We start from the raw sequence: 24,473 nt of genomic DNA on the forward strand, positions 1-24,473 counted from the left end.
GATAATAAAAATTTAAATCTCACTCAAGATTCATTATAATTTGAAATTTTTATGATGATGAACTACCCATGAAAATATATCATCTTCAAAAATAATCATAAAAATTAAATACTTAAATTATCAAAAAAAAAAATCATCCTGTAAATAGCTTCAAAATCTCGTCACAATCATTACAAACCATGAAATGGAGAAAAACCTTCAATCCAACTAACAATAGTGAATGAATCAAAACTCAAGGAGAATTAATACAACACAACAAAAATACATGGTATGATAACCATAAATCTCCCCCTTGGACGTAAAAGAATTTGAATTATGGGCGAGAAAAGGAATCAAAAATCAAAAACTATAACTGGAAAAAAACAACAACAACAACAAAAGATCATTCACATTTGGATGATCAGAAGTCTAAGCTAATGATTGGGAGAAAAGCAATATTTTCCCCACCCCCGTTGGATTACCAATCTGATTCCAGTGACCATTTGGGTCATCAATGATTGCTGTCAGTCACATGAGCCCGTGTGCTTGCATACGAAGAGCCACGTCAAAAAGGGACGGTAAATAAATGTTTGCACCTCCAAAAGGGTCAGGCGACTGGTCTGGACAATGTGCAATTGCTCGGTTCAAGTGATTATATATGATCTAGTTTGCATTAAGTCCTCCTGTAAAACAGAACATAAGCTGCTGAGGTTTTTATGCTCTCCTCGGCGATGGGGATGACGTTGCGGTCATCAAAATCATACCAACGGTTTTCTCCCTCGTGCTGCAAAAAAGAAAAAAAAAATGAATCAAAATCCAAGGGGAAAGCAAAGAAACTAGTATGAATGTTAATGGAGATCGGTCTTGTTCGGCCTCTGCCTCTATATTTACGAGGAAGAACATTTTCATCCAGTGTTGCATGAGAGATAACGAGCTTGAAATCATAGATGGAATTTATTTAGTGGGCATGGACTTACATATACAAAAGCAGTATAGTGACCACCTCCCATATTTCCGTAGTGATTGCTCACAGCATACAGTTGGTAGTTGTTGGATATTTGCTCTGGCGTGCCAGCGATGTAGTTTGTCAAATCCAGATCACGAATAGGGAAGTCTACCAATGTCTCAAGCTTGTTTTTCGTATATCTGGTATATTGGAACCTTTTTAAATGAATGACGAGAACTTCAGGCAACCTCCAGAGATCTAATTTTTTGGTAGCTTGCTGATGCTTCTTACAACTTGGGCAATACCTGTTATACATGCACAAACACAAAAGTGCACAAATACAAAAGTGCTAACAAAAATGTTTGCAAAAATCACGTGGATATATGCAGACAAATTAGCATCGATATCTATTCACAACTATGTAAGTGTTCTTAAGAATTCACATTCCAGATGATGGTAGAATGTATTTATTCCAGACACCAGAGCAGTTAAGTGAGGCCAAGATCTTTCTTACTTAGATATGATCTTAGTGTCAGGTAGTTTCTAAATTATTTTCATACGTGATCAATCAATGGCAAGTGTATTCAGAGTTTCTAACATGGGTACTGATTATACATGTAAACCAGATTTTTATATCTGATGTTATTGTCTATATTCTATAATTGTTGCAAGTAAGAATACTTTATTGTTAAAACATACTAAAGATTACTATTTTGCAAGAACATTTACAAATGCATATGGCAAATTTAAACTTACTGATGCTTATGATTTAGCAAGAACAAGTAAAGGCGATTAGATTCAAAAACAGTTTTTTGAGGAAAAAAAAAGTGGTGCAAAGCTGACATGAAGCTCAGTAGCCAACCATGATGCTAGACCAAAGCAACTGACATTATTAACATGCTTCTGCCTATTGAAGTGATATTGAGGAAAAAACATACTGACCACATATCTTCAGGGCCGAGTGGTTCCTCCTTGAGGAATGCTTCTAGGCATGCATACAAAGTACAGGAATCTTGAGATCTTTTTGGAAAAAGTCGGAACTTGTAGATCTCTGGCAACGTGTTCAGAAGATTTGTATCATATTGTTCCAATACTTTACTCTTCCAACAGACTAGCACAAATAAATGCTTGGACGTTGTAGGCAAAGATGTTGGCTCGTCCATTTCTATTTTTGATTGCATGATTTTACTCTTTTCATCTGTTAAATGAAATTCAAATTCACCCCCAGTATCAGAGACATCTGCCACTTCGTTAGGCATGCATTCACTTTCAGCTTCCATATTGAGATTTGTCTCAGAGGAGATGCTAGTGCATTTATCTTCTTCATCATCTAACCCAGAATCCTTGCTCTTTCTAAATGGACTCAGAAGCTTCAGAAACAGCTTGCGAATGGTAGATCCATCAACCACATCTGGCAGTGTTGTCACAAGAGGAACTCCAAAGCCTTTCCAATTTGTTCTTTTGCTAAGAATATAATGCCTGAATTGCAGTGTTTGATCAGAAAGGCATGGATGAAAAGAAATATGCAATCATTCCAGCAATCCATTAAACATGCAATTAGATAGTTCATAAAAATAGGAATTTCCATAGTTTGCTGGCCAAGACTGAATTTATAAAGGTATGTAGTAAACTAGCAATTCCAGCCATGTGTTCTGGCATTTTCAGGAGGAGAAAACACTGAATCTTAAGACATGAAGAAAAAGGACATTAACTACTTGTGGAGATACTAATACCCCATAGTGTTTGGTTCCATGTAGACACAAGGTTTGAAAAACATGAACGACTTTATTGTTGTCTGGGAATTCTTATACAAAACATGTATATATATTTATCTCTACTAACATTGTGCAAAGAAACTCCAATCCAAGAGAATGTTTCATATGCACTAGATGAATGATGTTGAATTACTTGCACGTAACAGCAAATATCTCCTCAACCTCAACAGAAGTTGGCACACATTGCATCGATGAATATCTATAAACCTTGGAGAGAGAAATGAAAGAACCCTTCCACCCAGTATCAAACTAATGTGCATCTGGTATAGCCAAATAGGCCAGTATTGATATAGGTTCATACTTGCAACTTAGGTATTCAAACTCAGGTATGAGATCCAATATAGATGTTGATCCAAGTGTCTGATACAACTATTTCTAAATTTTTTTACAGGGATCAATAGAGAATTGAGTGTACAGTTGAAGTGTCAATGTTTGAGTGTTGGTGTCCAACACGAGCGCAAAGGGAATAAATGAAAAGTCTAGGCTTGCAAAACTAATAGAATATCACCATTAGTCAGACTGATAATCAAAGGGCAGAAACAATGTGAAACCACTTGAGAAATTTGCTGAAGGTATAAAGAATCCTGTACAAGATTAGTGCAAGCTTAATATCTTAAAAAGAGCATGAAACATGCACATTCAATTTGGATAACAAACAAGGATTTCAAATGCAAAAGGGAGCAAAATTAATAGAGAACAGAAAGCTTACTCTTCCAATCTTTGGTGTACAAAAACCACCAATGGAGATTTTTCAGCATCTTTTGGTAGCCGATATGCTGCTAGGCGATCTTCATCTCTAATCAGGGATATTGAATCTGATGGCTCATCCAGAAAACGGATAATGCAATTAGCATAAACCTGTGGATGCTTGCCTTAGTTAATTAATACTAAACTAAAAGTTCATTGATTGAATACATCAAAACATTTTTTTGTTCAGAACATACCTCAGCAATCAATAGACTCTCATCTTCTTTCAATGAAGAAGCAACACCTAGTGCCCGAATAAGGTCCTTCAATTTCCCCGACTTGGGCACATTAATTGTGTAAGTTGATGGCTCAATACTACCATCGGTACTGAAAACAGTAACAGCCATTGTCCTCATTGTTGTTGATGGCAGTGGCAGAGACAAATACATGAAGGGATCAAATGTTATGGACACTTTACTGCATACAGGACAAACTAAAGTCGACTTATATTGACCCTGTAATGTTAACCAAGAACAAGAAACTCCAATTACTAGAGATCAAATAAGAAAGATTTGTATGATTAGTAAAAGTACATTACCCACAAAAAGCATAGGATACGTTTAAGAAAGCATAATGAAAATGAATTCTTTCAGAATGTTTTTGCAACAAAGTGAGAACTGAAAAGTATAATCAATAATCCCAATAGGTCACACATGCCATAAGAAGCTTTGACATAAACAGAACCAAATCAACTGCTGTATCACCTCGATTTCTATATTTCCTAATAAATATTGGGAGATCAGATTTATAATGTAGATCAATTGGCCAAGATAAGCATTTAGCGCAGAACTACAGGACTCACCTGGCAAATATCAACTATGATAGAATCATTTCGAGCTAAATGATTTCCCCAGTATTCATCAGCAACTTCTTCATCAGAACGACCAGATGCATCTTTAGCTTCAACATAGGGCTTGTGTTTGACACGATTCAGATCCTCATGAAGTCCATCTAACAGAAAAGCAAGAAGCTCCTATGAAACCAAGCATAAATGTCAAAATAAGTGTTTATTTCATCTAACAATTTCCAATTTTTAAGTTATAATTATGGAGACTCCAGATCAAGTCGCCAGTAACCCACAATTGAATACCTGTGAATCATGTTGGTTAAAGCCACTAAATTGTGGAGCAAATCGAGCAAGCTTCCCCTTAAAAACATGAGGAACAACAGGCGATCTATCTACTGTGCACAAGTTCCTTAAGAGATCCCCAAATGCCATAGCAAGCTCTCCCTGTGTAGAAGTACAGGCTTAGTGAAGAATATAGTAAATGAAGAAACTTGATTGAGCAAAACTTGCACCAACCAAAAACACAAATGTTGCTATAAGAGAAAGGCAAATATTTATTTAAATTAGAACTACTATATTCAATTAGTATGAATCGATCAAGCACTGACATACCTTCATGCCTAATGGATTTTGAGCATTGATTTCTTTACGATAATTTCCATGAAAGTATTCCACAAGCTTCGGTGTATGCACCAAACATTGCAGAGAACTGTTCATGAAGCATGTATTTCCAAGATTGTCTAATCCTCTCAGTCCAAACAGACCACCACCTTTGAGGCTCCCATTCTGCAGATCCGAGTCTGAATATCCTAAGCTGCCATTGCACATAAGAGGGTCACCATAACAGGAACCAGTCAATTTAGACTGATCTAGTTGTAGGTTGTCCTTCTTAGCTTCACTTTTACAGATCATGTTTTCTAATAATGCAGAGACTTGCACTTCCAGAACAACCTGTACAGAATAACAGAGTTCACAAAAGCACAAAATTTTCAAGTCTGGTAACATATTCACTTACAAAGTGATAACAACAAAGCAACTAATTTGTTTTTAGTTTATCTATTAAATACAGTACAAAAGAAAAGAAATGCATCAAAGAAAGTCAATCAAAACTCTCATCTTTTTTTATAGAAAGTTAGATAGGGCTCTCTAAACATCTTGGCACCAAAACTCTTAATTATCTTATCTAACCAAGTGTCTACAGAACTTTGAACATGTTGTTACTACGGATTATTATCCTAGTTCAAGCCATCCAATATAGGTGGGTTGTTCTAGCGCAAGCTCAAGTTGAGATGAGATCCAGTATGACACTTATGATTCACTGGTATTGGCTTGGCTATGTTATTAGTGAAACATGTTGGGAGAACAAAGTAGCTATCAGACATGTTGGAGGAACAAGAGAGGCATGGTTGCCTGAAAATGGTGGGTGGACCAAGTGAGTTGGACATATCGAATGGATCACAAGGATCGAGCATGTCAATGAAAATGGATCAGTTACAAAGTCTGAACAATCTGACAAGCTGAGCAAAATTAACAGAATAGGCAGACTAGAAGAGCCAGAAGAGACAGGCATACAAAACAGGTCAAATGAGTCTAGTGAAGCAGACAAAGCAATATATGTGGTGGGTATGATGTACTGAACAAAGAGCAAGTGTTGTATAAGCCAAATAGACCAAGAGGACAAGTTGGCTGAGAGAATCAAACGAACCAACCATAAAATGAATTATTCTGGTTCTCATGCCATTTCATTAATGCAACTAAATAAGATAATTGAATGTTAACAGTATGATAGGATAACGATGCAATGCACCTGTGTAAAAAGGCAACAAATTTTGTACCAATTTTAAGCTTGTATGTGGCAAGAGAATTGTACTAAAGCCCTCCCATAACGAGTTGTTGAAAAAGGAAACTAGGAATGCCAATCAACATGGCTGATATTGATGGCAGCAAGTACAAATACACAAGCACATACAGAAAGAAGTGATGCTAGTTCTCATCACGTCAACAATAAGCCCTGAAAGAAGTGATGTTAGTTCTCATCATGTCAACAATAGGCCCTTATGAGGCTTACAATGAATAGGGGTTACACCCAAAACCATACTGGAGAAAATTAGAGCCTACCAGCTAGTATGGAAAACAATGAAATCTTACAACCACAGCTAAACTTGTCAATAAATGAGTATCAGGAGTCTACAAATATAGGCTTACTATTCTCTTCAATAGTTGCAACCAAGTTTAGCCCCATATGGTGCATTGTTGTGTGCTGGTAGTTTATAGACTTAAATATTTTACAAGACTAATGTTACGAGTCATTTCTATCTGGGGCAAAATGCTGCAATTTCGATCGTTAAACATCACATGCTGCCAATCAAGAATATTTCCAAGAATTTTAGGCTAACAATTGAACTACAGACATTAAAGGTATGTCAAGCCTTAAATGGAGAAGATTCATGTTTATCCAGAACACATGAAATAAATTTCCATGATCTATTCAAGGCTTTAATGCTTCCCATCATGGAACTTATGCATTGGACTTCTGCTCCCAACTAAAATTAAAGGTAGACAGTAAAAGCAATAAACCAGAGTTAAATAGCTTAAGCTTATGTACTACACTTTCAAGTAATCTGCAACTTGGTAATTCATAGGCAATGATACCTGGCCAGGTAACCATCACCATCTTTGATATTACCATAACAAGTTAAATAAGAAAATGACATGACACAATCACTGCACATTAGAAAAGTTAATCAATGAAGATAAACTAAAAGCAGACTATAATCAAGCAGTGAAAAAGAAGTTACCTCTTGATCTGATTTCGAATTACAATCTAGAGGAACCCTGTTCCATTCTTCCATTAATATCAAATTTGTTCGTCCAGAGAAGTCCCATATGCGAACCTACCCCAACAAATGAAAGTGAAAAAAAAAAAAAAAACTCAGATGTGCTACATTTCCCATAAGGACAGAAATGAGGATATATCTCTCAAATGTACACATACAGGTTCTGAATCAATGCCGAAAATCTTGCTTGCCCTTTTGTAATTTTCAACAGCATTGTCCTATATGACAAACACATTTGCATGGTTAGAGAGCAAAAGTATATCCTACTGAAAGAACAAATTAGTTGGGAACAAAAGTACTCATGTACAAGTGTAGACCATTGAATGCTCTTTGCATTTGCTTCTTATAGTAACTATTTTGATATTCAAATTTAATGATTAAGAGAATCGTTCTATTCAGTAAACACAAGGAAGCATAAAAGTATGAACTATGCAATACTAAAGAAACCATCAAAGACATGATAAGCTACTATAGTGACCACAGATGCAGTAGATAACTGGACATGACAAGTTTCCGATTCCAAAAGAGTCAATTGAAATGGAAAAAGGAAAGCCCAAGAGATTGAGGTGGTTTGGGAGCACATTACGAAATTGCCTTTTGGTCTCAAAGCACTGTGTGATGCAAAGGAGGTGTTTGGAAAGTACATGTTCAAAGTGTAATTTCATAAAGCACCATTTTTCCCAAGCATATTTCACAATGCAGGTTAGGAATGCACCCTTTTTCCAAAAAAAAAAAAATTAAAGCAGGTGAAGAGTTACAGAAGAAAATACTTTCCCAAAGCAACATTTAGAATACTATAAAAATGAGCATAGAATGACAAAATTATTAGCAATATATAAGAAATACTATTATTAAATTATAATAAAATCTATAATTAATATCATAATATAGAAATTATTATAAAAAAAATATTTAAATGTCAGTAATAAAAGCAGATAATTAATATATAATATGCAAAAGAAGAAAATATTTAACTGATATTTTTATCAATATTGTGTTAGTTAGGATTCCTATAATATTTTATTATTTATAAATAATTTACTATGAGATAATACTATAGTTTTCAAAAATAATATATAATCAGATTTTATATATATAAATTAATACAATCAAATTTTATAATCTTATAATTTTTGGCTATCACATACTACATTAGAATGATATTTGTTGTGAAATTATATTTCAAAATATTTTCAAACTGAAATTTTACAATTCAATTATTCTTTTTATAATTTTTAATAGTCTATATTATTTTTATATAAATAGTATTTTAAACAAAAATCTATCTTATCCATAACTAGAAAGTTAATTAGAAAAATATATTAAGAAATTAATCAGTGTATTCATACTCAATGCAATTAAGATGGCAATGTATATTCAACAATATATACTATATATTTTATTATCTTTATTATACTGATGCTAAAAGTGCTTTGTAAGGGTAAAGGTGCTTTGTAAGGGTCCTTTTAGAAAACACCATGAGTTGGTAAAAAATACTTCTCAAAGGTCTTAACACATGTTTGAAATGCCAAAGCAATGAAAATCCCACACTAAGGACCCTCAAAGCACTTGTTCATACTTGATAATTAGCCCCAAGGAATAATTGTAAATTATCAAATAGTTATTTGATAGGTTCGTAGCAGTTGATATTCTGTTTCCTGTTCATTAAGTATGGGAGCATCTTCTTAATAGTGTTTCAGATGGTTTATCAGAGATTTATTTTCTAATATAGAAAAGTGTTGATACTCAACTCCATACTCAGTCTCATATGAGAGTCAACAGAATGGGGATTCTGCTAGTTTTCTTAGCATGTGACGATTATATGATTCACAATCAATAGTATGCAAGCAAAAGAAGAATAACACCACAATGTTCAAACTGAAGATGAGATCAAAGTATCGACAGACACCTTTTTGCTAATCTTCACTACGAGAATGTTTGTTTCCCGGATAACTGAAATCCTTAGAATCAAAGGATAAGCATCAGTTGTGCTATCTTCAGTGAACAGAAAGCTCCCATTTGTCTTCACAGTCAAATCACTGTCAGTATGCCTGCAGAAAAACCTATTAACAAGCTACAAAGAGGAAAAAGAACCTAATCTTTTTGCAGTGTAAGAGTAATATGAATCAAGGATTGAACTTAATATGAATTAAGCTTGTCATCTGATTCAATCACATCAGCATCCAGTATGAGCAAAACCCACACCCCAGAAAAGTACTCATTTAAAAAGAAATTTCTACTCTCTTAAACGCATGGTCAGGATGTCCTGACCTGCCCATGTAGGTCTATTGGAGTAGGCTCCAGCTTTACATACTCCCTAGTCTCAAAATGTGTTCACATTTGGCTCAAATAGCATGTCAAGGAGAATAATAGGCTAAGACAACTTCCAGGTTAAGTGCCCATCTAGGAGGGAAGTCCCCATTTAAGATGTGAACTACAGAAGCAGGAGCGTGCTCTTTATCAGACAACAAATACAAAATAAATGAGAAAGATTCTTGATGGAGAGGAAAAATAACTTGTTTCATGCACAAAGCACAAGGCGTCTAATAAAACTTTGGTATAGTAGATAGCATGTACAAATGGTATTTGAACAAGGCTCTCAGAAAGAGAAATTAAGAAAACTTTTTTTCATTAATAAATCATGAGAGAAATAATTAAACACAATTGTTAGCTGTTTGCTTAATTGCATTGGCAAGATAACAAGGTCATTTTAAACAATATGACTACAGAACAATTTAGAGATTGGATCAATTGGTAAAATATCTAGTTGAACTGTAGAAGCACTTAATTAAAGAAATATATTTCAAGCTCATGTCAATATACTTGTCTTGTCGTAGATGCATCAAAACTTCTATATTGCCTTACCAAGTTAGAGTCAACTGCAAGATCATGGTTTATTGGTCATGTTAAGTTGTATTAGAAGAGATGACAATGGTTGGAGTACTTGTGAAACTTCCGTTATCCATGACAAAGAAAGCCAATACTTGTAACAGTGACAGGTAATTGTGATTTATCCATTCCAAACTCATTTAACATGTATCTATATTTGATTAAATGGGCAGTGAGTGATACCTGAAAATGCCCATCTATTGCCATCCCAAACACTAAGCCTCATGTTGACCATATTGCTAGGCAAGAATCATGACAGGCAAAGTGTGAAATAATATTCAAGAATCGTCAAATATCTAGTTTAGCCATTGAGCATAAGTTGATTGAGAAAAAAATATTTTTGGTAAAGTAGGTGATTGTGTACCCTACTCATCCTGTGTATAAATTAAACCCCTTGGCCATTGTTGTTTCACAATTTAAAGTAAGATGAATTAATTATCAAATTCAACATTCTATCCTCTCAAGTGAAGATTTAGCAAAAAGATAAGACTTTCTATATTTATATATTGACTTGCATTTAAGTGAATCAAACCACTCTAGTAAAGTTCCTTTCACGCCATCATCCAGCCATTTACATGGAAGCCCTTCTGATGTCTTGACACCAAAAGGAATGGATTTTATCTCCTGCTTACTGTTTTGTCTTCTGATTTGCTTATTCGACAATAGTAGCTGTACATTACTGTACTGTGATTTAGTATAGTCCATCAAGAAAGCAGTATGGACTCTATTATCAAAGCGCCTATGATACAAATGCAAATACACCTTTCCTACCATCTTAATCTCATGACAAGTAACATTCTCTAATGGCCTTTAGGCCACTATATATTTGCTTATCTTCCCAATGTTTAATTACATATGTGATGAGCTAATTGCAACATCAAGTATCAGTGCTTGACAGTGAAAAACTGAAGCTAGGCTACCAATAATGCCTGGTGAGCTCTCTAGTATATTAGCTGTGCACCTCAGGCAATGCAAGCCTAACCTAAATTACTTGTTTCCCAAAAAGACACACTTGGATAAACCCTAACCCAAGCAAAACACTTCAACGATTACCAAAATACTTGAAATGATGGATAGTAATTACTCACTGGAGAAACCAAAATAAGGTGGTCATATGATAGACCAATCTGTAGAAAACACTTCAAAGTTCGATCAAGAAATTCTTTATAAAATGCTTCAAGCAGAGCTAACAATGTCGATACCTATTGAGCGATTGCGCCCACAAATCTGAGCCAAGCAAAGCATAGCACCGCCCCCGACTTCCATCGTCTTCATCCTCCCTCAAATCACCATCTCGCCGGAGATTAAACACCAGATCCGAGCTAAATAAGTTGTTAATGATCTTCATGCCATAGGAAGTTGGTGTCTGACACGCGGCATAGGGAACCCCCCTCAGTCCACTCCCCGGCTGTGGGTCCTGCGCCTCCCTCCACCACCTGGCCGTCGACCCACTCAAGAAATCAATCTTAAGGCAATAAACAGCGGAGGGATCCGAATGAACGGAGAGATCAAGAATACAGAATAGAGGACAGTCAGGGATCGGCGAATAACAGTTACCTGTACGGGACGAGGTAGACGCGGCCGTCACCGTCGGAGACGGGCGGAGAATCGACGGCGGAGGGAGACGCCTCGGCTAAAGATTCATCCATTGTGGTGGAAGACTCTCCCTCGATCCGGAAGAGCAAAGTGGGGCGAAGCGGCGGCGGAGGCGGCGACAATGGCGGTGCGACCAAGGGCGGAGGAGAAGAAGAAAGCGAAGAAAGGAAGGAGAAGGGAAATAGTTTAAGGAAGAGGACAGATGCGGAGAAAGGAGAGAGAGAGAGGGAAACAAAAGGCCCTCTCTCATTCGCTTTCTATAGTCTTCTACAATAAACCTTGACGCGGAAACCCAGCCTTGTTTTGTACCTTCTTATCATTGGTTAATATCCAGGAACAAATGACGGACATCACCACCAACCAGAGGCTTGGTATCGCTGTGGGTGCGACGCAATCATGTCGAAGGTAATGATTAACGCATCGAGGTATGAAAACACTTGGACTGTTATGATTGGATAGTAAGTGTCCGTATTGGTCATGTGTGGGTCCCGAGACTTGTGGCGAATCATCGCATGGGTTTGAGTGAACATTCAGTGACGGGTAAAAGCTGCGGGATGTGATAATATAAGCAGCACATCCCGCTTGGGATATTCCGTTATATCGCTCGATGATCCGTGTCGCTGTCACCAAAGATGGTACCAGTTGGCATTTACAAGCACGAAACCGTTGACTTGACCGTCTTAATGGCCATCCGAAATAGGAAAAGGCGGCTCATTCGATTATCTTGTTTCTTAATTTGGAATTTAGTTTACGCGTTAGCCCTTTATATTCGATCAGTAGGGGGGGCCCACTAGAGATCAAGCTCTCATTTGTTCTTTTCCCTTTTGTATTATCTCCAATTTCTTATTTCAATTTACTCAGCGTTGTTCAAATATCTCTCTACTAGTGTTGAAAGTAAATCTCCAACTTGTTCTTCATAAACACGTTAGAAGCATCATCGAATGCAGAGCGATGGGCGTAGATCTGTTAACGAAGGATTAAGCACGACCAAGCTTGCAAAAATAAAATAGGCTACACCTGAAACACAGTTGCGTCGATCAGGACTCAGTATGTTTGTGGCATAAGGCTCGTAGCTAAACATGAATGAGCAAAATCGAAGGCAAAACTGGACAGATTAATCTGCAGCTGGTCGATAGAGATTTGGAAGGCTGGCTAGGATTGCAGCATCAACCAAGTCCTCTGAACGATAGATGCCTCCTAGGATATGGCTGGCCGTAAAGGCGTTCGTATATGAACTTCTTGCTTCTCCATTTCCACCACACTGGACCCAATGGATGTCGCCGCCTTTTAATCTGATCTCCTAACAAGAGAAGAAGAAAGTTTCATCCATATAAGACACCGCCCAGTATGAACTTTCTATAGATCTTCTGGTAGAAAACATGTACAAATTTCTAAAACATGAAACATTACCGATGAGTTGAAATTAAGCCAATGAAACAATCAAGCAGTTTAACGAATATAGCGTGGCATGTGAGAGTCATACAACAATCACGAGACTCTTTTCCATTTAAACCACGCATATCCTAATTGTTCTTTCTTTATTGAATAATAGATCGAAAATAATTGACACTGTTAACTTAGTTCACAGGACGAGCGCATAATACTACATACGCAATCCAATTCAATCTCCTTGTTGGATAATAATTCAAGAAATCTAAATTTTTCCTCATGAATTCCTATGAAAATATATAATTTATTCAATTCAAAATCAAAGAATGATAAAAAAAAACTAAGCTGTAATTTAATCAACACAGAATTCAATGTAACCACTCACTGATAGGAGAAATAACGGTACTCCATTGGGATTGAAGCATCATAAAGTTTGGTTTCAAAATTGGCCAGTACTTCATCTGAATTTGCATTACTTGCAGAACGGTTTGTAGACCTGCTTTCGATGGCATATTGTCAATCTGACCGCTAGGACTTTCACCCAGTAACACCTGCAAAATAAGAGAGCATTTCTCTTCTTATGCTTGGTAATCAAAGACCAAGCACACTATGCACTACTAATCTGAGAGACATTAACAAAATAACCATGCACTCTTTATTTGAATGAAAACTAAAAGAGATCAAGGAACTTTACCATGATCACAAATATAGTTTCTGCTAAAGAAAGGTCAACACAATTTATTCATGTTTACTTAAAAAAACATGTTAATAGATAGATCTGCTAAGCTCATTATTCAACAAGAATGATTCCTAAATCTCTGACCATTAAGAATAACTATGTTTGGTACGCAGGCTTCCAATTTAAGCTTACAATTTTTTTGCACTTGCACTGGACTGAGTATATATAGTTTCAACAGATCATTGGTGGTATTTCTTTGTGGATATAGGAATAAATAGCATAAAAAATTATTTATTCAATCAGTTTCCGAAAAGGAAGTAATAGACTTCATAATATGTTTCCCATCAAATAGCATCGAGGACTTGGATCTCTAGTTGGTTATTTCTTCCATTTGATTTTAGTATATCCCATCATCACATTGATATGATATCCAAATGCACCAACAAATTAAGAGAATTCAAAAAAAGACAAAGACTAGCACCTACTAGATAAATCTAAAAATAAACAGGTACACTTTCATACAAACTAACAAAAATACAATGCTAGTGGAGTTCATCAAATGTGACAAAGATACCTTGACCACTGCAGTAGCCGACGAAGATATTGAACGAAGATTGTAGCTGCAAACAGAACAAGAAATAAGTTTACAGTTAACATGTAAAACTCTACTATGTAGAGGTACCAACCCTCCTTCAAGGATGACCAGCAATTTCCCTTGAGAGAGGCTACTAAGCATGTGTGTCATCTGAGCATATCCAGCAGGAGTCACCTATTACAAGTGCACAGGCTATTAACTTTATAGTGCAACTTCATTCTATTTTCACTAAAAACATAACACAGTATAATTTTACAATGCATAATAATCTTTGGCCTCCTGAAACGACATTAAAATTTTGATAATAAAGGCGCACAATTTAGAGACATTTTGCACAATGTAGTGATGTTCTATCTACACCATTTAGTAATAAAAACAACTAGCAATGGACACTATGAGACATTTATGTACAGAGAGATTAAAGAAAGTGTACTTGATACAAAATATCGTTCAACAATTCTTAATTTCATTTTTCTTATTTAAAAGAGTGAAAGTACTTATTAACTGTAACTCAAATTGTTCTCACTTTCCAACCTCAAAAATTAAAATGTAAGTTCAACTATAGCAGAAACAAAGTTATTTCAATTTAATATAAGATTCTAAGTAAACAGGTATTTGAAAGGAACAAAGACAAAATGGAATTCCAGGGTAAGTTTTAATTAGTGCCTAATATTTCACGAGCATAATCTTAAAATGTAAAAGAAAATTATAAATAGCCCTTACATCGCAACAGCCAAGAGGATCACCGCGCGCTGCATCAAAGCCTGCTGAAACAATTGTAATATCGGGCGCAAATTGAAGAGCTGCAAATAAGCATAGCCTATTTGTCAGAGAGGGCCAAAGAAAACAGCGTTCAAGTAAATAAGTAAGATAAAAAGAAAACAATAAACACATGATCAGCAAATGAAACAATTTGCAGCTTGGCTCAGGGGGTTCAAATGTTAGACAGAAGAAAGAAAATGTGAACTTGATTCTATCAAAATGTAAAACTTTGCAGACATTTTTTTTCTTTCTAGACTCCCAATTAAAGCAGACCATATAAAGGAAAATATTACTTTTATGTAGCCCCCACATGCCAAGATAAATTGTTTGATTGAGAACAAGGTAACTAGAGTTTTGGATGTCTCGTGCTTATATTTGTAATACTATAAATGAGTGTTGATAGCTCCAAATCATGCTCCTGTTACTAGAAAGAGAGTTTAAATCCATGTAACCAAAAGACAGCAAAAACCTTGATGTTCTCATCCATATGCTCATACAAGTTATCAACAAATGACAAGGAGAAGTAAGAAAATGACCTATTGGAATGACAACATGCTGAAATGCAAAAACGTAATCATTATCTCCCACGCCTCCACAATTCCAAGGTATGTTTACAGAAAATCCTTCACCATCCATACTGCCAACCTGCAAATAGCAAATGCCAATAAATACACAAGCTATCTTATTGAAGTACTTATGGTGCCAATTTAGAAGCAAAACTAAACACAAAAATGCTAGAAGAATTGTGCCTATCAATTTAAGTCTCTTTTGCTACTCTCTTCAATCATTGTGTCTATCACTATAAATTTGAATACTAATGGCATAAACAAATATATATACATATATCAAGAACTTGAATACATCATTTATTTACTCTCAAAAAATTATATATCTCCACTTAATTACAAAATATAAGGAATTTTCCTAATTGAATTTTGTGGATTAAGTACCTCATCAACTGCTCCAGTTCCAGGATAGAACCTGCCATTTTCATGCCTATGCAACGATATGTACAAAACCTAAATATCAAATAGAAGTTATTAGCTGCCAAGCGAAACCCCAGATGATCAAATTGAGAAAATAACAGAGAAGTTAATTATCACGAATGGTTATGCAGTGTGGCAGAAATTTAATACATTATTATGTATGCTATGCTACAAGTAACCAAGTCACAACATCCCAGTTTGCTCCATCTCCTTGCATGAGCATGCCTCTGCAACTCTACCTCCAACTTCAGTTCAAATTCCTCATGATTCAGCCATAAATAGAAAAGGATAATATATATTCTATTATCTGTCTACCCAGTGATGAAAACATGAAACAGAGTAACATAGTATGGAGGTAAGCCATTTCATTGTTTTAGAAGTAAAAGGCCTTGCATGGAAGGACGAGTTTGAATAAAAGAAATAAGGGCCTCTCAATGCTTTGATATAGAGAGTTTTCTGTCCTCCCTCCCACAAAAGTTAGACTACAAGTTATATCAAAGAAACAAAAAGATATTTTGAAACCATTTTACAAATTTTAATCTACATTAAAATGTTAAAACTGGAGGAAGTTGATTTAATTTGAGTTGAAGCCATGGGAGGTAAAAGGAGACACAAAAGCTAGCTAAGTGAAATTACAAGATCTACGAAATAGGGATATTCAATGGAGGGATAACATCTTTGTAGCCAATGCAAAATAATTGGGACTAACATGGCTTGTTGATGTTGCACAAATTAAAATTGGATGTATTTATCAAGCATTAAAAGTGGAGTTAAAATTACTCATAAAACAACTAACCGATTTGTTGTGGTAAAATATCTCTTGAGTACCATTTCCATGATGCACATCCTGCAACCAAAATATGAAAAGAGGTCTTAAATTGAAGGAAGGAGTATCCCCTCTTGTAGCTCAAATGTCATAGAAATTAATAAATTATCTAACTGAAAATTAGCAACCAAAGACTCCATAGAAAAGGAAAGAATGTTACCCAATCAACAATCAAGATTTTCTTCGCGCCAGCACGCTGAGCAGCTAATGATGCAACTGCAGCATTATTATGGAGGCAAAAGCCCATTGCTTGTGAAACACCTGCATGATGCCCAGGTGGTCTAACCTGACATAGATTATCAGACTCATCAAATAAATTACAAAAATAGAAAGCAGAAAAGCTTATAAAATTAAACATTAATGATATTTTTCTTGAAAGTAGCCAGGTGAATAACAGAAGAATCATCAAACATTGCAGATTGAAAAGCAAAGAAACTGAACCACATACCAAAGCAAAACCATTCTTGGCACCACCAGACAATATTGTGCAAGCAAGGTCTGCACATAATCCTGCTGCAAGCCTAGCAGCACGAGCTGAATGCTCGTTGGCGTAAGTGTCAGAAGTAAAGTAACTGTCAGTTAAAACCAAGGGGAAATAATCATATTTTGGAACATAAATCTGAGTCTATGCCAATTATAACTATAATATTTGGCATTTATCTGATCATCATTAGAATGATATCAAGAAATGCACTCACTGCATAGTTTAGATGAGTAGATTAAGTGTGCTAAAACAAGGTTCAAATTGTATCATTAGATACTAAATCAATAATAAAGAATGGAAAATAAACTACATTTGCTGCAGTTGATTTAACTGAAAAAAAATTGAAGCAAATGGAAATGTTCAAAGAAATTCATGCTACAGTGAGGAGAACTTTGGCAATAAGAAGCAGATTAGAGTTGCAAGTGCGCTCCATAAATAAAGCAATGTTGTCCCACAAGTGAAAGCAGAGAGTGTAAGTACCTTGCATGCATATGACATGTATATTGAACTGCTTCAATGTGATCCAAAGTGTGAACCTGCAGTTCTCAGTAAGCATATGAAAAGGATTCATATGAACAAATCTAAAAAGAAATCATTTTAGATGAAATTAATGTGGTACATACTTGACCCAGAAAATGCAACATAAAAGAACATGTTCTAAGTAGAATACCTTCATAGCACGTCTTATTAACCAAGAATAATTTTTTAGATGTCTTGAGCCTCAACAAGTACTTAAATAAGAGAAACTATACCATATTATCTCAAAAATAATTTTCCAGTGAAAACCAGTGATTACTAGCATGTAAATGTTCATAAAAGCTATTGCAATTAATTGATTACCTGTAAAAGTTCTTCTTTTGTTATTTCTCTAGCTGGTATTGAATAGCATTTGCCTGGGAAAATCCCTGAATTTATATGGAAATTACAGTTAGGCCAAGAAGCATCTACAAAGGAATAAAGGACTAATACTAACCTAAACAAAAATTTGTCCAGAAGGGGGAAAAAAAGCAAGCAACAATGATAGCTATAAAGAATTCCTCTACGAACAGAATCACCTGCAGCAGCAAGGTCAGATGCAATTGCTTTAAGACGATCAGGTCTTTCTGGGTGAGGGTGTGACTTCATATCAACCTAGGACAGCAGCAAAAATAACAAAAGGACATAAGAGAGGTAACATAGAGAACAATAACAAAAAACTTAAGGTGTCCCCCAGGCTCACAATAAAAAAATATCTGACTATTGAACAATCAAGAAATAACACCTACAAAAAGTTTGTGTACTTGCAAATAGCTAGGTATATTCCTGATTACATGAATATTAGTTAAAATGGTATGTAGAACATCAAAGGGTATCAATAAATTACGGAATTCGACAAGATGCATTAATTAAAGAAGGTTTTAGCAATAAAGGAAAAGGAAACTTCCTTATGTAATTAAAATTGATCTAAATAAACAGGTATTACTAGTGATAGCTTTACCAAATTGAATGACAGGAATAGATGTGTGGGACAAACTCCTACTATTTAGGATGCCTGGCTTAGTTGGACACATATATCACAGGAACTTTTTGAAAAAGACAAAATGAATGAGTTGCTTTTGTTTTCCGACAAAATATTATTTCAATTATATGCTTGAGGAGAGGCATATTTTAGAAAAAGGGAAGTAAAGTTATGCGCTTCAGATGAGAAGCCTGAATTGGTTGGCTCTGCATCATCAAGGAAGAGAAGTAATGCCATGAAAATGTTTGCAGCAAGTGGCTTAGTTAAATATTTTAGATTTATGAATAAGTCATTGTGTAACAAATTAATCAATTTTAATCGAAGAGTTCTTACAGGAGTATGTCTACCGTGGGACTGTATTAGAAATGGTTCAGTATTTTATGGAGTGATTTAAGGAATTTTATAGAATTGAGCAAAGTTTAAGATTTTGACCAAGTTTATAGTAGTTTAAAAAGTTGCAAACTTTAAGGCAATAATTTCTCAATGAGAAAGAACTAAATTTAATCCTGATTACTTTCCTTCTTCTTTATCCTCTTCCAAGAAGATCTAGGCTATCTCCTCTCAGCAAATTTTTTGCATTCTCTCAGCTGAAGAACATTGGTCATCCTCACTTTGGGTGCATGAGAATTAAGGGCATAAACATTTTTACAAACAATATAAAGCAAATTCCAAAAATCCTAAAGAAGCCCGCACTGATGTGAGTTAACAGATGCCCTAGCAAAAACTCAGACAAACTAAAACTGAAACATTAAAGGAAAATGCAACTGTACAGTTAGCATAAGTACTAACCTCTGAATGGAGCAACATTCTCTCATCAAACCCAATAGCCGTTCTTGATTTTGAGCTCAAATCTGCAGGAACATTGTACGCATATAAGGAAAATATTATCAACAAGGTAGCTCACTGCAGTTGTTCAACAGAAGCTTATATGTCTCAACATATCTATCAAGGCAACAACAGTTGCACAATGGAAGAAGAAAGCTTCTAAGAACAGTAGCAAATAGGAAATCTTGAGTTTAGAGCATTCATTAATGTAAAAGACACTACCAACTAGCTTTGTACAAAATAAAGAAATGTCATTAAATTCATCTTCGTCAAGCACTGACTGATTATCCCAAATATTTGGGGTCTAAGAGTTAAGATTCATAACAATAAGTCACTAAGATATCGTAGACAACATGAACAAGTATATTATCAAATTTTGTGCCCTAATTCAACCAGAGGCAACGAACATCTATAGTTTTTGCAATAATTACTGGGAGACAATGTCCCCTTTTTTTCTTGTTTAATCACAATATGCAGCCACATGTAAGGATAAAAGTAGATACTTCAAGTTCAATCTACAATATTTTCTTGCACAATTTGCAAGATTCATGCACAAATTACATGAAGATATTCCAAAGGATCAATTCTAAAACATCATTTTGATTTTGTGATAAAAGCTTTTTGGTTATATTAAAAAACAAATACACTCATGTTCTCGTTATTGATTTTGATAAGGGACTATAGAGCTGTAATTAGGAAACAATATGGATGTAGTGAAATCAATTGGAGGCATTAAAAGGGTAGCCCGGTATACGAAGCTCCCAATGCAAGGTCCAAGAGAAGAGACAAACCATATTAGGTCTATTGTACGCAATCTTATTCTGCATTACAAGTTTCCGCAACTCAAGTGACCATAAGGTCACACGGCAACAACTTTACCATTGTATCAAGGCTTCTCTTCAAATCAATTGGAGGCTTTCAGAAAAATAATTTTAAAACATAAGGGGCATAATAATATGTGTAACATCGATTAGGCCTTGCTTTTTTATAAATTTAGTCTCACAGCATCTCATCCTCAGTTTAAAAACTTCAAATTGTTTCCTAAAGCAACCAATGGCACAGTCTCAACGATTCTTATTTAGGGATGTTTAAACCAAAATCAAACCAAATAGGACTTTGCATTATATGAGTTCTGTCATGCGCCATAAAAAAGATTAGAAATTAATAAAGCAACTGTATTCTTCATTGCAAAACATGCATCTCCAGAGGTTCATATTTCAAAAAAGTAGCAAAGAGTTAGTTCCTTCACAAGCTTCAGGAATAAAGCTATTAGTAAAATGCAGCTAACAACTGAATAGAAAATTGACTGCCCAATTACATTACACCATTCCAAGTGTGTGTCCAAAGCAAGAAGGATGACAACAGGCAATGCAAAGCCTGATTACTGAATGACTCATGAACATACTAGATTCAATAACAAATTATATAGGAGTTTGTGATCACAAGTAGACCAGAAGATACCTTGGTGGTTATGACTTCCACCAGAGTTAATGGCCAGCTTAATTTCTTGCTGTACAGGAGGTCCAGAAGGCCTAAGCAACTCGCATTCTCTGTCCTCCCCACATACCTTCAAAAAAAGTAGCATGTGCACAAAGCCAAAATTTTGACAACTAGTGAATAAGGTACAAAGTAAGAGTAATCACACCTCACAATGGCAAACATCATCAAAGTTTGGCATTGTGCAATTAGTACAAAACCATTTTCTGATGAGAAAAGGACTGACAGGCTCCCAATCACTATCATCTTCATCATCCTCATCATACTCTTCTTGCAAGTACAGCTCTTCTAATGTACTGTTCTTTTCATGTTTCATACACTGTTGCAGGTGTCCAGAACAGTGTGCATCACAATAATCATGTTCCTCGTTAAGACAAGCTTTTTCAGAAGTATTGGTAACACTTCTCACTTCAGATATTGGTCTATGCACTGGAGTTTCAGAGGGAAGATCTAATTGATTGGACATAGCAATTACTGAGCCATGATTATGATCACTCCCTTTATGAAAGTATTCGCTCAAATTTGCAGAGCCATTAACACTCTGAGAAGGGAATTTACCATGGGACTCATAAGAGCAATTTTGACATTCCCCTGAATGAATTTCATTATGAACTCTATTCTTGCCACAAATCTTTTTCCCTTTTAAACTTGTACAAAGTGTCTCAGAGGCCATCCAAATGCCAAAAGCTCTATTTGGTTTGCAAGTATAATTGCAGTTATCAAAACAATCTGAATGAACAAAGCAAAAATGTTAAGTCATGAAAAAAGGAGAAAAAAGTCAGAGCAACAACAACAATTGGTGTTAATCCCAACTATTTGAGGATAGCTACATGGATCTTGTTTCGTCCTCAACCTCTATAAAAGACTATTCCACTGATAATATGAAAAGAATAGTTTTAATTCTTCAAATCACTTTTAAAATGGGAAAAAATAGTTTAAAAGAAAAGGAACACAAATTTTGATGCAATGTAAAAAATAAGAGGCAGCATTATGAACTTTAGAAATAGTGTGGTACTAGATATTCATCATTTTCCCATTCAACTATTTCCTATAAGATGCCAAGCATATGTGCATCAAAAGAGATACACTATCATTAATTCAATGTGAAATTATTTTATAATATGATGTCATCATATGTTCTCCATTCAGATCAACTGTGAATGGGAAAGCCTCAATGGAAAAGTTAAAACACTGATTCCAATTGATGATGACAAAAAAGAAACAAATAAAAGAACACTGAATGATGGTTCAACAGGTCCTCAACCATAAAATAGTAGCTGTAATGGTGTGAGCACCGCAAAATCATAACAAATGCATAAGTATATGACTATTTGGTGGCACAAATACAAATGAGAGTATTACAAATGAGAGTATTCCTAAATCATTTTATGTACATGAAATTTCTGGATAATGAGGTTGATGAATTGATGATGATTAATGAAGTTTTATCAAGTGTAGTATTATTTTGACATTTGTCTATTATTCAAAATGTTGATGGCTAACTGCTAAATGTTGAATGAATAGCTCAAAGGGTTGCCATTAGAATACCAACCTCTCTTAAATGTCTATTGCATTCCAACTCCCTCTCCAATGCCCCTATACCAATTGCAGAAAACAATAGAAAAACAACAATTATACTCCAATTATCCATTCTACCATTTTTATCAAATGCTTCACAGCCCCGTTCTTCCTGATATGCCTATCAGAAATTAATATTTGCTCATTTTTTACCTTATCAAATATATACATACATTAAGCCAAGTGGAAAATTGATATATTTGGCCATTTAGATATAATAAGGGGAAATAAGGCTATATTAATATCAAGAATCACTTTTAGGCATCATGTTAGAACCTATTTCATATCATTGTGGCATAGCGTGTAAGAGAGGGTGGTGTAACTTTGCAGTAAATCACACCAAACTTTCATTTCCTTCTCATATCTCCCCCTCAGATATGAAATATGAAAAATATGACTACCTAAAACAATTAGCAGAAGTTATCTTTACAGCAAGTTGGAATTTCTGAGAAGCAAGATCACAGGCGACAAGAAACACCAGATTTTGTGAGATCTATGCAATGACAAATTAATTGATTTCTCTATATCATCTATCAACCGAATATCAACCATTCACTTCATCAATTTAGTGGCAAAAAAATATTAAGTGTGGTCAAGTTCAGAGTTAGAACAAGAATTAGAGAAAGAGTCTTAAGACATTTTTTCCCTACTTAAATTGGTGGAGTAGTACGACCAGTACCCATTTGGCAAATGATGTCAACAAATTGATTAATCAGGTGTCAGCCACGTCCTCAACACATCACCAACTTAACAGTGGATGGACAGAATGATAAATAATAAGACTTAAAACTAAGTGCATATTTCCTTGAAGAGAAGTCAAAAAAATGAATTGAGAACGAGAGACAAGTCTAAGGATGGAGTTGTTATTTCTTGCTTCCTTTCACAAATAAAGGAGGGATATCTGTAAAGATAATCTAAATATTCATCCTTTGTTACTCATATACCCAACATCAAACGGAGAGTTATTAAAAAGTGATGCATCCTCTCCACTTGCATTTGTTTCTTACCTTCCTTCAAAGAGACAACTGAAAAAATAATTTTCTTATCATCTCGCACCTCTACCTTTCCGTATTTTCTATATATAAATCATTTCAATTCCATATCTTCGAGGAAACAAGGCGAACCTAAATACAATCTAAAGGTGGGAATAGGTTCGAACAAATCTAAACACTGTGATAGATTCGAAATTTCATACAAAAATTAACCAAAAACACACATTCAAGAAGCTCAACATATAGCGACGCGTTCGAACCCTTCTGCGTCGAGGATCTACAGGTTAAGATAACACCAGATCTAGTCACATCTAAAGACATAAAACCAGCACATGCTTGCCTCAGATCTGAAAACCCTGAAATAACATAAAAATAAAATAAAAAATAAATCAAGAAGACAAAAAGGAAAGGATCTAACTATGTATAAACTGGATCGGATTTCTAAGATCCGAGATCGAACACGGCACGAAGTGTCAGGATGATCGGCGACGGGATCATCGACCGGGAAGGCGGCGGCAGTGAGGGCTACACTGGACGATGAGGTTTCGGAGGATTAGGATGGAAAAGGAAAGAAAGGAAGTCAAATGGTTTTAAACCTTCTGGATCGTTAGATCTGATCCAACGGCCTGAAGCAGTTCAATAGCACTGAATCATCCAATTCCGGACCGGTCCATTATTCACGCCAATCTGGCCGATCCAATAATTGAACCGGTCAAACCCGATTTGAACCGGACCGAACCAATTTCTACCTTGTTCCCCAAGGCTGCTCTCTCTCGCCTCTCCCTGCTCCTTCACATCGATAAATT

At 35.4% G+C, this 24,473-nt stretch overlaps 2 protein-coding genes across 7 annotated transcripts; both read right to left on the bottom strand.

The window, feature by feature from the left end:
* Positions 1–259: 259 nt before the first annotated feature.
* On the bottom strand, positions 260–11,629 carry LOC141830643 (ubiquitin carboxyl-terminal hydrolase 8-like). The gene is made up of 13 exons (XM_074718048.1): positions 11,518–11,629; positions 11,163–11,396; positions 8,981–9,122; positions 7,230–7,289; positions 7,033–7,128; positions 4,847–5,185; positions 4,538–4,678; positions 4,250–4,420; positions 3,645–3,902; positions 3,410–3,558; positions 1,868–2,404; positions 957–1,230; positions 260–763 (listed from the first exon to the last, which is right to left on the bottom strand). The coding sequence occupies exons 1-13, from the start codon at positions 11,607–11,609 to the stop codon at positions 653–655; spliced, it is 2,604 nt and encodes an 867-aa protein (XP_074574149.1). The 5' UTR covers positions 11,610–11,629; the 3' UTR covers positions 260–652.
* Positions 11,630–12,419: 790 nt separating this feature from the next.
* On the bottom strand, positions 12,420–24,204 carry LOC141830725 (histone deacetylase 15-like). 6 transcript variants are annotated; one of them, XM_074718150.1, is made up of 18 exons: positions 24,086–24,204; positions 22,650–22,693; positions 21,246–21,826; positions 21,062–21,167; positions 19,565–19,626; positions 18,333–18,408; positions 18,118–18,182; positions 17,758–17,813; positions 17,242–17,365; positions 16,954–17,079; positions 16,764–16,814; positions 15,932–16,000; positions 15,518–15,626; positions 14,943–15,022; positions 14,311–14,393; positions 14,199–14,244; positions 13,331–13,496; positions 12,420–12,856 (listed from the first exon to the last, which is right to left on the bottom strand). In XM_074718150.1, the coding sequence occupies exons 3-18, from the start codon at positions 21,768–21,770 to the stop codon at positions 12,723–12,725; spliced, it is 1,878 nt and encodes a 625-aa protein (XP_074574251.1). In that variant the 5' UTR covers positions 21,771–21,826; positions 22,650–22,693; positions 24,086–24,204; the 3' UTR covers positions 12,420–12,722. The 6 variants fall into 6 exon arrangements, with proteins under 6 accessions (XP_074574251.1, XP_074574248.1, XP_074574250.1 ...); XM_074718147.1 differs by lacking the exon at positions 22,650–22,693 and having other exon boundaries at positions 21,246–21,547; positions 21,656–21,826; positions 23,928–24,204; XM_074718149.1 differs by lacking the exon at positions 24,086–24,204 and adding an exon at positions 23,928–23,955.
* Between the last annotated feature and the right edge of the window lie 269 nt (positions 24,205–24,473).

This window comes from Curcuma longa, chromosome 6, assembly GCF_044706935.1.
Source record: "Curcuma longa cultivar G26 ecotype Majalengka, Jawa Barat chromosome 6, ITB_CL_G26_1.1, whole genome shotgun sequence".
NCBI lineage: Eukaryota > Viridiplantae > Streptophyta > Magnoliopsida > Zingiberales > Zingiberaceae > Curcuma > Curcuma longa.

Bases quoted from the DNA above. Each gene is read 5' to 3' on its own strand.
- LOC141830643 (XM_074718048.1), bottom strand. From the start codon at position 11,609: ATGGATGAATCTTTAGCCGAGGCGTCTCCCTCCGCCGTCGATTCTCCG. The intron at 7,129-7,229 runs GTATGTGTACAT...TTGTTGGGGTAG, and splicing joins TCGGCATTGATTCAGAACCT to GTTCGCATATGGGACTTCTC. The intron at 764-956 runs GTAAGTCCATGC...TCTTTTTTGCAG, and splicing joins ACTATACTGCTTTTGTATAT to CACGAGGGAGAAAACCGTTG.
- LOC141830725 (XM_074718146.1), bottom strand. From the start codon at position 23,988: ATGTCTTTAGATGTGACTAGATCTGGTGTTATCTTAACCTGTAGATCC. The intron at 18,409-19,564 runs GTTAGTACTTAT...CTGCTGTCCTAG, and splicing joins GAATGTTGCTCCATTCAGAG to GTTGATATGAAGTCACACCC. The intron at 12,857-13,330 runs GTGAGTGGTTAC...TTCTCTTGTTAG, and splicing joins TACCGTTATTTCTCCTATCA to GAGATCAGATTAAAAGGCGG.